The 16,772-nt window shown below is 35.9% G+C and overlaps 1 protein-coding gene across 1 annotated transcript; it reads right to left on the reverse strand.

Moving 5' to 3' along the window:
• Positions 1-11,410: 11,410 nt before the first annotated feature.
• LOC18614291 (uncharacterized) lies at positions 11,411-13,881 on the reverse strand. Its single transcript, XM_007051977.3, has one exon. It carries the CDS (start codon positions 13,707-13,709, stop codon positions 11,775-11,777), a length of 1,935 nt encoding a protein of 644 aa, XP_007052039.3. The 5' UTR covers positions 13,710-13,881; the 3' UTR covers positions 11,411-11,774.
• Positions 13,882-16,772: the final 2,891 nt, after the last annotated feature.

Below are 16,772 nucleotides of genomic sequence, written 5' to 3' on the forward strand. Positions count from 1 at the left end.
AAATCGTTGAATTTGTTGTACCACCATCCAATGTTCATCTTGGTCATAAGAAATATATTGTTGATTTAGGTGACGATCTTTGTACAATTACTCACGGTGTTGGTCGATACGAAATCAATTATGAAAGTGGAAGAGTTGAAAAAACTGACATAATGGACAAGTTTGAGATTTTCAAACTTGACATGCACACAAAAAATTAGGAAAAAATATTATCATTGGATGATCGCTCATTGTTTCTTAAAAATTGCTGAGTTGCAGGTCTAATTGCATTTATTTTACTGATGACAATTTACATGATTATCCTAAGCTCGCGCCTCTAACGTAAGCATCTATAATTGTGATAATAAAAAGGATGTGAACTATATCGATGATGATAAAGTGCCAGATTTGCATTCTACGTTCTCCTCGCCGCTTTGGATCAAATTATGCTCTCATTAACAACACATTTATAAATTATAAGAGATTTTTTTATGATGTTTTATTTATCAAATTTCTCAATTTTGTGATCAACATGACTAAACTAGTGATTTAGGAAAAATTTTACACTTTGATTTTTTTTTTTCAAAAAAAAAAAAATAGTTGTGAGTTTACAAGGAGCATAACTTCTTGCATTCAAGAATCGAAGCCTAATCCGTGTTGTTCTTGCCATTTATGCACTTGTGTATTTAGATTTCAGACTTGGAATTTTCATGTTATCTAAGCATGTTTCTATGTTTGTTGTATTGAATGAAATTGTTCCAACAGTAGTTTGGCTCCTTCTGCCTCCTCTGATTGTTCTTTCTGGGGGCTGCTTTGGGATCTATAAGAGTTCTAATTTTGTAGAGATTCTATTTGTGGTTATTAGGCCCCTTGTACTCTTTGCTTCCAGAGGAAAAACAGTCTAATAAACCAAACTAAAAACTTTTTTGGTTCCGGCATACGGAAGGATTTGATTTAGTATCCCTGCTTGGTGGGGTTGGATTGGAGCTTTTACAAAACAAAGAAGAAAACTTAATTGTCTGCAATTAGCTGCTGTTTGCAGCGTCTCCCTCTACTGCCGCCATCTCAAGCCCGATGCCCTTCCCCAACGAGCCCTCATTGCTCATCAGAAGTAGGATCTGACTTGCTGTCTTCTTCTAACATGCCCCTGAGCTTTGATCCGCCGCAACCACAACAGGTTTCAATTGAACTAACAAGTTTTCCAAATCGTTTCGATCAAGAACTGGAGAATGAGGAACTTCAAGCTTTGGCCGGGGAGTTTGTCTCGAGATATCTCCCTGGCGTTCGATTCCGGCCTTCGACTTCCAGTTAAAACTTCTGATTGTTGTTAACTTTGCATAAACTTTGTCCTGATAACTACCATTCATTCTGGAATCTAATCATGGAATAGTAGGTTTTTTTTTTTTCTATAGAAGTATATGGTTCCATCCAACGTCAGTGATACTGGTTCGTGTTTTCGGGGCTTGTTTAAGTGTTGCTGGGCTTCGGATTTATGTATATTTTAACAAGTTATTCAAGTCGTGCCATTTTTATCCCAGACTGAGAATAATTTAATTAAGCGATGCGCCCAAACGGTAGTAACTATTCTTGTTGGAAATCAATGACCTGAAACCAATTATGTAAATCAATGACACTAAGTGAATGCCCTGCCAAATGTTGGATGCAACAGCATAAGGGAGTTCCATCTCATTTAATCTGCTCCATTGAGCCAACATCCTGCGCAAAAATATTCTCAGCTGACCTGGAAAAAACTCCTGATAAACCAGCCATAGCGCACATTGCCCTGATTCTCATACAGGCTCCTGATATAACAAGCATGCCTCTAACCACCTGTGTCCTGGCGGACATGAGAATGTCACTATCTCATTCCCAGGGACGCTAATGAATAAGCTTGCCTGCCACGATTGCAGCCTGAGAGTTTAGCATCACACTGAGAGGATTGTTGTCCTCGTCCTCTTCAAAACTTTCAACTCCACCCATTGTGGCAATAAGTGAATCAAAAGCCAAGAAAGGAATGCTCTCCATATCCTCCCCACTTCCAAAAGTCTCAGCCCCACTTACAATATTCTTCAGCTTGTCCAAGCTTTCAGGCATCCTCATAATGGCAGAATACACTAATTGCAATAACTCAGGAGACGCATTCGGCATAGCAGCTTTTGGCTTAGGCTTTATTGGTGAACCAAGGGGAAAGTATCCAGAATCTGCATAAAAGGCAGAATCAAGACTAGTTACCGAGCTTGACTGCTTAATGGTATAATCTGTTTGTCTTTCAGGTCCAGTGCTTAAAGTAGAACGATCAGGCCGCGGCTCAGGCATTGAGGAAGAATCATACTGCATCCAATATGTCCTTGTTAGATGCTGGGAGTATTCCTCAAACCCGCCAGATGAGCGTCTCTCATAGTCTGAATTTGAGGATCGATTCAAATCCACCTGACCACCATGAGTGTTGAGAAATTACGAAATTATCTCTAAAGAATTGTCCAATATCTAACCCAATCAATAGAATAAAAAAAGAAAAAAATCAAGCACACTTACAAGAACACAAGAATTAACGTGGTTCGGTCTTTTGATGACCTACGTCTACGGACACAGCAACAGAGAAAAAATCTACTAAGAGAAAAATCAAGAGATTACAAAAACAGCCTCAAATTCACCACCCTTATCCTACGTACACCTAAATCACTCTCTCTAAATCTAAGTGATGATTATTCTTTAACCCCATAGGGTCCTTTTATACTACCAAATACAATAACCTTATCCTAATATAATTAGGAATTGTTATTCTAGTCTAACTAGATTTAAAGACTAATTTAATTAGAATTAAACAATCTTAATTAAATCACAATTCAAGACTATCTTAACAAATCTCCATCTTAGGCTTGAATTAACCAAGCTCCACCTTATGAACCAATCTCTGTCGACACCGCCACTGCCCCAAAGGGCCTCAAGTACTACGAACACCAATCAAGTCCAAGCAATGCTTGAACTTTATCCCAGAAATTGACTTAGTTAGCATATTTGCCGGATTTTCTTCTGTAGCTATTTTCTTTACTATAATGTCACCTTTTGAAATAATCTCTCGAACAAAGTTACACTTGACTTGGATGTGTTTGGTTCTCTCATGAAACATCTGATTTTTAGTCAAATGTATAGCACTTTGACTATCACAAAACACAACTGTATGTGCTTGTCCAAAACCAATATCACTAACCAAGCCTTTAAGCCACAAAGCCTCCTTCACTGCCTCGGTCACAACCATATATTCAGCTTCAGTTGTAGACAAAGCAACAGTTGATTGAAGAATTGCTTTCCAATTGATTGCAGACCTTGAGAGAGTGAACACATACCCCATTCGAGATCTTTTACTATCTAGATCACTAATAAAATCTGATTTGGAGAAGCCAACCACATTACGACTAATGTTTGCACCTTCTTCACACACTAAGCCAACTTCAATAGTACCTTTAGGTGTTTTCATAAGCTCCCATGTTTGATCCTAGTGTAGAGACTCAATCTTCTTGGAAGACTCGACATATGTAATTTCCTCATAATAAAAGTAAGGCTCATCAATCTTTACTTTCACAAATAAAACATAAGAATCAGAATCACCATCAATACAAGTAATGCTTCGTTGAGATACCAATTCTTGTACCTCTTGCAATTCATTCTGGATTTCACTATCATCCCGCATTGTCACAAGAGCATTAATTTCAAGCTCCACCTGCTTGCCAACTTATTGGTCTGATGTGTTTGTAATTCTAGACTTTATCCCATAAAGTAATGCAGACTTGTCAAAGGTAACATCCCGACTCACTATAAATTTGGGGAACTTACAATCAATACACCACAACCGATAACCCTTCACCCCATATGCATAGCCTAGGAATATGCACTCCATCGCCCTCAACTCAAGTTTACCATCACTCACATGAGCATGAACAAGACAACTAAATACTCTTAATATAGAGTAATCAACGGGCTTACCAGACCAAACTTCCTTGGGAGTCTTTAATTCAATTGTAGTTGATGGAGACCGATTTACCAAGTAGTAAGCCTTGTTGATAACTTTTGTCCAAAATACTTTGGTTAGGCCAACATTAAAGAACGCGTATTTTGCTCTTTCTAGAAGTGTTTTCTTCACCCATTCTACAATACCGTTTTGATGTGGTGTTTTGACGATAATGCGATGTCTAATGATTTCCTCATTCTTGTAGAATAGATCAAACTCACCTTTGCAAAATTCCAAACCTTTGTTTGTTCGAAAGCTCTCGATCATTTTTTTAGTTTGCTTTTCGATCAATACCTTCCAATGCAAAAAGGTGGTTAACACTTCACTCATAGCCTTCAGAAGATACGTCCACACCTTTCTTGCAAAATAATCAATAAAGGTCCACATGTATAATAATCCACCTTTTGATGCCATCGAAGAAGGACCCCAAAAATCTGAATGGATGTAGTTTACTACACTCTTAGTTCGATGAGTTGTAGTGCTAAATTTTACTATATGTTGCTCATAAAAATCTAGCTTTTCAATCTTTTGACCACATAGAAAACTACGCTTACATAGTTTTCTAATCCTTCTCTCGCTCATAGGACCTAATCTCATATGCCATAAATGTGTTGCATCATCTTCAGGATCATTAGATGAGATCACAGAAACAGTTTCAATGACTGTGCTTCCCACTAGACAATAAAGGTCATCAGATAAATGGTCCTTCATGATAGTTAAGGCTTCTTTAGATACATTCAAGACACCACCTTGGCTACTATATTTGTAGCCCTTCTTATCTAACAAACTCAAGGATATCAAATTCTTTTTCATGTCAGGGACATGTTTTACCTCAAGTGTTCTTACCATACCATCAAACATCCTGATTTGAATTGTGCCAATCTCAACAACTGAAAGAGATAAATCATCTCTTAGTTGTACAGTGCCTATATCAACAGATTGATAAGTTGTAAACCAATCACGCCTAAGACATATATGAAAGTAACAAGCCGAATCCAAGATCCATGTATCCATTAGGTTACAGTTGGTAATTGCAAGAATATTATCAGTTTCTTCAAAAGTATCAAAGTCATCTCTAACCATATTTGCAGTATTCACAGATTTGTTGATCTTTTCATCATCCTTAAATTTGGTACAGTCCTGACGAAAGTGCCCTTTCTGACCACAATTCCAGCAAGCTTTCCCTTTTGATCTAGATTTGCCTTTGTTGTCTATACCTTTTTCTCTATCTTTTCCTTTATTCACAACCAAACCTTTTGCTTGATTCTCATTCTGAATACCACCAACTTTTTTCTTCAATTCCTTGGAGTTTACAAATACCCTTACATCCTCGAAAGTGAGAGTGTCTCGATCATATAACATGGTATCCACGAAGTTTTCATACGATGGAGGCAAAAAACATAAAAGAATTAGGGCTAGGTCTTCATCCTCAATTTTAACATCGATATTCTTTAAATCAAGAATAACTCTATTAAATTCATCAATGTGGGTATTAACGGACGTAGCTTCACTCATCTTGAGAGTATACAATCGTTGCTTCATATAAACCCGATTCGTTAGGGATTTGATCATATAAATACTTTCGAGTTTAAGCCACACTGTAACAGCAGATTCTTCATCCGTGACTTCTCTTAGCACCTCATCAGACAAAGCTAAAAGAATAGCACTATGTGCTTTTTTCATAAGGTCATCTTTTTCATCATCAGATAAATTCGAGAGAAGATGCTCTTTTCTATTCAGTGCCTTCAACAGCCCTTGTTGCATTAGCAATACGCGCAATTTAACACGCCATAGGCTGAAATTGTTTCTCTCATTAAACTTTTCAATCTCATACTTGGTCGACGAAGTTGTCATAGCGAGATTCAGATTGACTTAAGACCTTGAAGCTCTGATACCAGTTTGTTGAGAAATTACGAAATTGTCTCTAAAGAATTGCCCAAGATCTAACCCAATTAATAGAATAAAGAAAGAAAGAAATCAAGCACACCTACAAGAACACAAGAATTTACGTGGTTCAATCTTTTGATAACCTACATCCACGGGGACAACAACAGAGAAAAAATCCACTAAGAGAAAAATCAAGAGATTACAAGAACAGTCTCAAACTCACCACCCTTATCTGATGTACACCTAAATAACTCTCTCTAAATATATGTGATGATTATTCCTAATATAATTAGGAATTGTTATTCTAGTCTAACTAGATTTAAAGACTAATTTAATAAGATATACTAATTTAATTAGAATTAAATAATTATAATTAAATCACAATTCAAGACTATCCTAACAATGAGACTCTCCTATAGCTTTATCTTGACTTTCTAAAGATACAGGCTCAAATTGGTCCTCATCCCCAACTAGAGATGCAGAATGAGCCCCTTGTGAAACCGCATTATCATTTCTTAATATAGCTTCCACACCATCAATAACATTAACATTCTCCTGATAAGATTTTCCTATCCTATCCTCCATAGTAGGAGCTACTTCAGGAGTATCTGAACCCCTTACAGAAGCTTCATCAAACTTCTTTTCTTTCTTCTTCTTCTTCTTCCATTGTATTATAACTTTAAAGGCTTAGCAGATAATCGTTTGAATTATTTACACTAAGATCACCTGCAGAAACAAAAAATCAAGAAGAATGATGAGAACAAATAGCCACTCCAATCAATTCTTAAACCACTATGAATCTCACAATTAAAAGATGGACAACCATCAACCAAGCTCGTCTAAGTTTGTTAACCACTATGAATCTCACTGTGAATTATTTGAGAATGACATTGCTTAAACTTTTTTCCCTCTGCTGAGGTTTCTTGGTTTCCTTTTTTTTTTTAGTGATTTGGTCAATGTTTATAACTTAGTCAATTTCAAGTGAAATATCTAGGCAGAATCTGGTAGTGTTATGCAAACGTAACAACTCATTGCTTTGTTGGGATTGTGCCAAAATCAAGGTCAAATATGTTGGATTGGGAAAATATGACCTTCTACTGGGTGGATTCATGTTATTGCACTCTGTTTTTGGCTTTCCTGAATAATCCTTTTGTATGTTTCCTGTTTGAGCATCCACACGCATGCATTACATGTTGGTTAATCAAAACTTTGGGAAAATTGGTGTGCTTTGCTTTTGATAATGAGGCCAGACCATAATTTGCAAGATGTGAGGACCAAAATCTTCCCTCTTAAAACAAGAAAAGTGATTCCAATTACAGTGCCAACTAAAAGAAAAGAGAGATCACTTTGTTCCTTGGTGGTTAATGCCCCAAAAGGCTCAACACAAACTTCTATGACTGGAAGGAAAATGAAAGTTGTTGCTTTAGAGGTTCTAGTTTTTCAATAGAGAAGCATGTTAATAAAGAGAGATTAATTGTTTCATAAAAGTTCTCAACATAAAAATTGGAGAAAGAAATGTAAAAGTGAAATTTTTTTTACATGATTTATTATACCACGTGGCAATCTTGTATTGGTGAAAAAAAATGCACTAAGTTGGGACAGGAAATGGAGGCAAGTGATTTTCATTTTTTTACATTTTTTTTACTTGATTGTTTTTTCAATTAGACCAAACATGGTTTGTATGAAACTCTAAAAAAATAATTTTTTAAAAAATAAAATAAAAAAAAGCTTAAAGAAAAGTTCTAGAAAAAAACTTTCCCTTCTCTTTTTAAAAACATGTCAGTTTTTCAGAAATATATATCTCTCAATCATTTTTTCCCCTCCTCTCATTTCTTTTGCAAATCACACTTCTCTAATGCAAATTATTGTCTCCCTTCTTTTACTTTTCTCTACAAAGACTATTAGAAAATAAAAATAGAAGACTCAACAACAAAATAGTAAAATCTAATTTTTTTTTTCTTACAAAATTAAGAAGAAAATCCTAAATTTCAAAATTGCATTTAAATACTATTTAAATGATTTCTCTTTTCTTCATCAAAAAGGATTTTAATGTCAAATACATTGTTTCCTTTTCTTGTTTCTTCTTTCTTGAAAAATCGATACATCATAATCTGATTACTTGTTAGATCAACAAAAATATAATATTATTACTACGCAAGTTTGAGAATTGTTTCGTTTTTTTATGAATTTTTTTACTTTAATATTTGAAATTGTATATAAATTTCAAACAGACTTATTTCATTTTGATTTATTAGATGATTAAAAATGATATAAATATCAAAATTTAAGTTTATATAATTTATTTTGTTAACCAACTTACCAAACAGTTTTAAGTTAATTTTAAAAATTATTATTTTTTACAAAAGCTTCGTAATAATTTTTAAGCTAAAAAATTTAAACTAACCAAATTTTTACTTTTTTTTTTTCTTTACTCTTTTTTCTTCATTTTTCTTTTCTTCTTAATTCAAGTTGATTACTCTCTTCATCCAAACAGTTTTAACTTAATTTAAAATTTATTATTTTTTACAAAAACTCCGTAATAACTTTTACGTATAAAAATTAAACTAACCAAACTTTTTTTTTCTCCTCTCCTCTTTTTTCTTCCCTTTTCTTTTCTTCCTAATTCAAGTTGATTACTCTCTTCACCCATCAACCAGGTTAGCTATTATACATTTTTTTGGCTTTCTTAGACTTTCTTTTTTTGCAATTTAATAAATCTTTTTTAATTTTAGCAGTGGGGAAAAGAAGCAAGAACTAAAGATTGAAGAGAAAGAAAATTATCTTTGCACCTTGTGCAAGAAGAGCTTTGACTATTTCAATGGGATCTTATCACACAAAAGATAAGGATAAAACAGGCGTTCTGGAGAATTCTATTTTCTTTACCTTTTCATGTCTTCGTTTTGGTTTTTTTCTTTGAAGAGGAACAAATGAAGATGAATACAGAACTCATTTCAGCCCCAAAGCATTCTCAACGCCTGCTACATTATGTCCTCCAACCAAAAAACAGAGCACTTCAAGAAATGTGTATTCAACAGAATCAATGCTAAGATCATATACTCAAATCATTCTTTTATTTTTCCTTTTGTTTTACCATTTTTTTCATTTTTCTCATTTTTTTTCTCTCACTAAAGTATCTCTTTTTGATTCAATACTCCAAGCATTGATCTGGCCAGACAACATCTCTGCCATCTATAAATGTTTAAGTGGTCTTCACTATATCTGCTGTTTTTGTTCATTCTGTGTTGAGTTGCAGTGATGTTAATTTTTGAACAATGCATTGCTGAGCTATTGCAATAAAAGGGTTGTGTATTTTTTTTTATTTTCTTCGAAAGCATGATTGGATTTTCATTTCATTGATCCTTTTACAAAAATACCCTGTATTTGGTAGTACGGCACTACTTCTCTGGACATAAAAGATCATTCCAAAGTGGTTGCCTATTGGATCAAATATCAAGTTTTATCACACGGCAACCAAACTCATTTCCTGTACAAATAACAATAATATTCCCCCAGCCGTGGTATTTCATACAACCACTTCACAGTATATATACCCCCGCTGCCCTTCACATGAAAATATATTGTGAGTCCAGCAATCAAGCCTTCCTAGCTGACCGGCATTATCAAATTCGCCACAATAGTTGGGAGCGGACAATATTGTAACTGGCTGTGATGTGTCAGGAAAGCAGTCTTGTCCATCTTCAACAACCTGATGGGCAAGGCAAACAAGGTCCATATCATAGTTTGTTAAGAAGTCAGAGACTCTATCTGGCCCAAAGGTAAATGGTCAGAGTACTGGATCATTCATACCCCAGCCTTTGCTCCAAAGATGGCCCAATCACCATCCCATCGAGCCGAACCAGAGACTTGTTCTCTTTTTGGCATTATATGTATCAGGAATTATGAATCCTAATTAAATACTGCATGGGAATTTGGATTAGGATTTGCACACTTGATATGCTGTTATGAATGGATTTTTACTTTTTATCAACTGCGCCGCTCCTTATTCTTAAAAAAAAAAAAAAAAAAAATCATGCATTTTTTTCCTTTTTCACATGAAAGTTAGGCCTTGGCTTTAGAACCAAAAAAGGGAAAGAAAAAATTTCAAGCAACAACAAACATGAATTAACAAATTCACCCGCCTGCGTCCAAGAGCAAGCCATGCATATACTGGTACCGCCGAATTCTCTCCAAGGGAATTTTCCATTCAGACTCTTGGATTATACAGCAAATGATTTTGAAGTGTTCCTTTTCAAAAATTACTAGAGTATGATCCTTGTGCAATGCACGGGCCTCTTTGCAATACCTCTCTTTTCTTCAACATCTGTTCTCCACGTGGTAAACTCTGATCTCTTTGCACCACTCTCTTTCTCTCTCTTTGCTTCAACATCTTTTCTTTTTTACTCTCTCTGCCCTCCACGTGAGGTTCCTTTTAAATATGTTATAAATGTCTGTGACGAAGGTTGGGTCAAGGAACTTTGCCACAAAAGCGCACAACTTATTATAGACATCACATGATTCACATCCTCAAAATTAATCAGAAGGCCCAAAGAAGCTGTAACGACCTCAGATCTTATGAACCCCTTCGCCCATTTTCCATCCGTCTGCACAGGGTAGTATCTTCGAGATTCAAAGCCCCTCGTTGCTATCATGGGCTATCTAATATACCTATGTGACTGAGGAAACCGATACCGAGAGAGATACCAGAGATTTCACCCAACTTCCGTGCATTCTCTGAATTATTGAGGCCCCTGTTTTATCCCTCACATTGAAAGCCACGGCTGCACCCCCTTCATTTTTTATCTTTCGGTCCTAAATGTGAACAAGATTCACTCTCTCCATCTAAACTAGGTAATTTAAGCTGCAGTAATGAGGTTACAAGCCAATTAATCAAATACCGTAATCTAAGAAGGCTTTTATTGAGTCCCAACATACTAACATGATCTAGATGCCGGCATATTATCTCCGGCTCCCTCCTGTAACCAATCTTGTCCATCTTCGTATTCTCTATCACTGGTGTAGTCTTCATCATCAAGACTGGCCACAGACACCTCTCCTGGTTCCAAAGTATGACTCGCGCTCTTTACGGCCATCCTCCATGCTAAAGGATACCCTTCTTTCTCTACTTGGATGTTCATCTTCTAACCCAAAAAATCTACCACCATCTATTCCCTTCCCACTTCCACAACTGCAACAACCTAAATTCACCTTTACACAGCAAAAAAGAGCCATCGAATGCATGATGCACCTAAAGCAATCACAGATCATCCCTTCTAAAATTCATAATACACATTTATAAAATAATAACAAAACAAAAAGCAAAGGAAGGAAGGATGAAGAAACATACAAATTAGAAGCCCCTAGATATCATCCACACAATTTGACCCATAATTCAGGCGAATGATTAAAACCACCAGTATCATCAAACCAACTAGTAGATTAACCAAACTCTTTGAAATTAGTAAAGAGACGTGAACCTTGTAATGTACTAATGAGTTTTCAAACAAGAGAAGATACAAATGAATATGAAAGAGAACATAACGGAACATAAATGTTATAACCACGGCCAGACCAGAAAGATTGGACATACAATACATTATACATACAAGAATCTAAAAGAAAGGTGATGAAAGAGTCACTGGTGCCCATTGTAAGAGGAATCCAGCTAAAAATCGTGAATGTCCACAACATGTTAACAAATAGTTATAATAAGGTATGTGCAGATGAGCCCAATTGGCTATACTTTACAGAAACCACACACAACAAAGACACCTAAAAGCATGTAAGTTCCAATCTTCAGTATACATAAATGTACAATCCAGTGCCAGCTGTGAGAAGGGATGAAGGGGGCAATATAAATTCAAGATTATGTTAGCGTGGGTTAACCTGGCTCTTCAGAATTCTACACAATCTCCCCATGTCTAAATCCACTATCACCACAATCTGTGCTGGAATCTAATCCACAAGGAGAATCATACCACTTAGGATTTTCTTGGTAGAAACTATCAACCTGAATGCCAACAAGACCTACATCTGTCACTATACCATCATCATGTCTCATGGGCTTGGTTAGTTTAGTATCTTCACAGTCAAGAATGCTCTTCTCATCAAAATCACTGCATTTCAACCACTTATCCGTCTTACAAGGCTCGCTTATCAGATCCTTCTGGCTCCTACAATCCGTCCTCATTTGGTCCCAAGGAACAACATCCCCAAGCGTTCTTCCAAAACTGTCTTCATCGTCTTCAATCAATTCAGCATCCTTGCCATCCCCATATATTCGATCATGGTGGTGATCACTCCAGTGTGCCAAATCATTCTCCCCAACCAACATGTCATCTGAATGAGGCTTGTCAGAAAGCAATCCCATTGACTTTGGACCCTCTTCCCCTAAACGTCTAACTTTACTCAAAATATCAAACAGCTCCCTAGATACTGAACCCAACAACTGACGAGGAATCTTGCCAATCCTCCCCTCTAACAACCCAATTTCAGCTCTTAACTCCTGCACCTGCTGCAAAATAGCAAGCTGCAAATCTCCTTGGTCCTTCCCCATCAACCCAAACCCCTCACTATCCAAATCCTCACTTACCCCATAAACCATATCCTGATCCATCAAAAACCCTCCCTTGTGCCCAACAACGCGATGCATAATCCTCGCATTCCCATCCGATGGCCCTGGCTCATGCCCTGAATGCACCGCATATAACTTAAATACTGCCATCCCTTCCTCTTGGTATACAAATGTCTTATCCTTCTCATTATAATTTGCAATTGGCACTATTGCCCTAATTCTAAATCCACAACCACACCTCTTCGATGCATAAGGTTCCCTCTTCAAAATCCTAGACTTCTTTGCTGCAGGCTCTCCTGCTCGATGACAAGCATAATCCTTCACTTCAGCCATAAAAGGTTTATACCTAATATATTTCTGCCTAATACAGAGCACGACTTTGTGCTTTGCGGCCAATTGCTGCAACCTATGAGGCACCTCCTTCGCAGGCACATCAAAAGACTCTGTGTACTCAAAACGACGACGTTTACTCCTTGAAGCAGACCCCGAAGACCCGTTGCATACAGGGCACGCCGCAACACAAACCCTAATGTAACTCTCGGGGATTCCATAGAACTTGGCACCGACGGTCCACACTTGCTTGATTCTCTCTATTGTCTCTTTAAGCCCCAAGTGCTTTAAATCGGCGTCGCCGTGAAAACTCATGACGATATCTTGCCATTGATTAATATGGGAAACGAATTGATTAGCATTATTTTTAAAGCAAAGGAATTCGTTACCCGAACTGGTGTCCTCGTGCGCGGTGAGCTTGTCTTGGATTCGCTTCCACGCGGTAAGGTAAGCGGTGTCCTCGTTGCGGTCCTTCCACACGGCGCGCCACGATTTCAGAACGGAGCGAGGCGTGGCGGTTCGGATCTCGGCTGGAGTCGCTAGACGCTGTTCGCGGATGCAGCGGATCATGAGGGAATGGGACTCGGCGTTGAAGGTGTAGAACTGAGAGGAAATGTGAGGGTCGGGGCTAATGTAGCCCAGGGACTGATCGGTAATTTTATGGGTGGCGTTTGTTAGGTCGGTTGTTGTCGCGGTGCAGGAAGGAGCGGGGTGAGTAGTCGCGGCGTCGTCGTTTTCGGAAGAGGAACGACTGGGCGAGTCCGCGGAGGACGAGGAGCGGAAGAGGACGATTTCGGGGAGGGAGAAGGAGGGGTCCGGTGCGTCATCGTGTGGGGAAATGGACGGCTGTGATTGCGTTTGGATCATCTGGTGAGGTGGGCCCAGATCATGGTGGTGATGGAAGAGACCCTCTTCGGTTTTGTGTGGATTCATGGAGAAGAATGGCCGTTGGGGAAGATGACGATGAACAACGAAAGACAGAGAAAGGGGGGAGGGAGTTTCCCAGTGTCTTCGTATGCTTTTGTGTTCAGTTTCTCTCTGACATTTTTGGAACTCAAGGGTTTCTACTGTCTCTCTCTCTCTCTCTCTAAAAGCTTTTTTAAAAAGTCTAGCCTTTGCCTTTACTCTCTTTCTGCTCCAATTTAAAATTTCCGAATTTTTTATTTTATTTTATTTATTTATTTTGTCTTGGTCCTTGTTTTGTTTCTGTAGCCTGCTTCGTTCTTTGTTTTCTACAATTCTTTTTTTTTTTTTTTAATTGGAATGACCGGATTTTGATTGGATGCACTTTCGACAATGTTGGTAGTTAGAAGTTAGAATCACAAGGGTTGATGCCACGTCGGATTATTAACGCCCTCCGCCTCCCAATTAATTAAATTCCATACTCACGTAATGTTGATTTTTATTCACTTATGCATGCGTGTAAAAATACAAATAATATAAAATTTCCATGTCTGTTTTTTCTTTCATTTAATAGTATGACGAATCCATGATCAGTTGAGGAAAAGCGAAGAAAAAAAAAAGTTTAAATAAGGTTACGTTGATTATCAAAATCCTCATTTTTATTATGGATAGTAAAAGTAGTAATCATATATCATTATCGTGTTTCAAGTGATAAAAAAAATTTTAAAATGCTTTAAATCTTTGTATTTAGATTTTTTGGTGTATAGATTTGAACAACCTTCTATTGATTAGATTGATTTGTTTATTTTAGTTATTTTATATATATGAAAAATTATTTAATTATGATTGTAATTACTCATGATTAAGGTAATTTCATTGAAATATGTCAAAACTCATATAAAAACCTTAATCATGAGTTTTGATTCTAAAGATTAGGAAGGAGAAGATAATGACCTAAATTATCAAAATTACGACTTCAATTTTCTTTAAGTCTAATTTTTGTGTTCTCTATCAAAGGGAATAAATTAAAGTACTCCTCACGTGATTGTACAAATAAGTTCTTGAAATTTATGGAAAAAATAATAGCCTAAATTTATATTTTCTTCTATATTATTAAATCTCTTTATCACAACAAATAATAGGATACATCCCTATTGCTATGTTAGTTGTCTTTTTTTTTCTTAAAAAAAGTTTTAAATATATCTTTTTTATTTTTAAACACCTAATATTTTTATTTTTTTCTATATTCAAATTGAATTTTCATTTTTTTATTTGCTGACAATCAAAAATATTGTACATCAATATTATAAAAAAATTTTGAACTCATAAAATGAATTATACAAAAATCAAATTTCTTAATATGTGTGAAAATCAAAAAAAGAAAAAAATTTACATGCGAATAGACTATCATATAAGATTAACTATGGGTTTTTTAATATATATATATATATATATATATATATATAAATGTCACGTCTCAATTTGAGAGACATGATCAACATAAGAACTTACAACCTTTTAAATAATTCATTTATTTCATAAATTTTATCAAAATATGGAAGACATATTTCAACATATAAGTAATTAACCCAAATACATCTTATGAGTGACATTCAATATTTCAAAACAATCCATTTTCATTGTATGTAATTATCAATTAAAATTGTAGGATGTAATATAAACAAAATCTCAAGCCATACATTAGTCAAACATTAAACATTGTTTCAAAGTATAAAACCACACAACTGACGACTCGACCAATGGGATAACATGAGAAGGAAGTCATAACCAATTAAGAGCTTAAATGTCTCTAAAAATGTCAACCAAGGATATATTGATCTAAAACGAAATAGAATTTGCGTGTGGTGAAATATAAAATCTCAATGAGCAAAAATGGGAAAAAGGAACAAACTAAATTAAGAAGTATTTGCAAACACAATTTTAATCAAATATGCACACTTCCTCAAACTAATACTCAATCAACCACAGCATTCTTATACCTTGGGACACTATCATAGTTCAACAAAACCTCTCGAGTGTTAGGAGATATAAACCAATTATGTACAAACTCTAAACCCCTTTGGGTGAAAATGTCAAATTTGCAGCTAAGGTATCGATACCTTTGGCAAAGGCATCGATGCTTCTTCGATAGAATGTTTTCTCTCTTTAAGGTGTTGTTACCTAGGGTAAGGATATTGATGCTTTCAGTCCATAATGCTTTGCTTAAGCATTTTGTAGAACAAGAATTGAAACTTTCTTAACAGATATTGATACATTCTCCCTTATATCCAACCATTGACTCACTAATCCAATTCCAAACATCATTTAACCAAAACATGTGCTCAATTTTAGGTCCTTGAACCATTTACACCACACATGTATCATCAACCGAACATAACATGTTATACAATAAGATTGAACCAATCACAATTCATGCTTTATGGTTTATGCTTTATATGATATGCTCATTTAATGATGCTTTTGAAACATGTTGTAACACATGATCCAAACATGTGATGGCATGTATAAAATGTGGCGAGGTATGTAACAGAACAGGTTAGAAACATGTAACCCATAACAATATTCGAAACACATCAAGAGCGTGTGGCTCATCCAAATATGTCAGGGACATGTAAGATGCTGATATTCAAAATATGTTATGAACATGTGAGTCGTAATGATGATGCACTCATGATATGCTAAAACACATAAGCCACAAGATTACCATTCAAAACATATTAAAAGCATGTGATTCCAATTATAATTCATATAATTCATATTTTAGCTCACAAGTCAAATAATCAAAATTTCAAAACATGTTAAAGGAATGTAATTCAATTATCAAGTTCTCAAAACATGCAAAGGCATGTAACTCAAGCATCATTCACTATCCCAAACTCGATTCACATTTTGAATAGCAAAAACATTGAAAGGTTTGTTCCCTACAAAGCCATTTTTATACATGTATAGGTACACTTATATATCATATACATTTTTGAAACCATATTTGAAACATGGTAGCAATCATCATTCATTCCAACATCTCATGATTTCATCAAAAAGATTCCTAATGCTATTCCAAACATTCTTTTG

Source organism: Theobroma cacao, chromosome 1 (assembly GCF_053813885.1).
Source record: "Theobroma cacao isolate CCN51 chromosome 1, ASM5381388v1, whole genome shotgun sequence".
Classification (NCBI taxonomy): domain Eukaryota; kingdom Viridiplantae; phylum Streptophyta; class Magnoliopsida; order Malvales; family Malvaceae; genus Theobroma; species Theobroma cacao.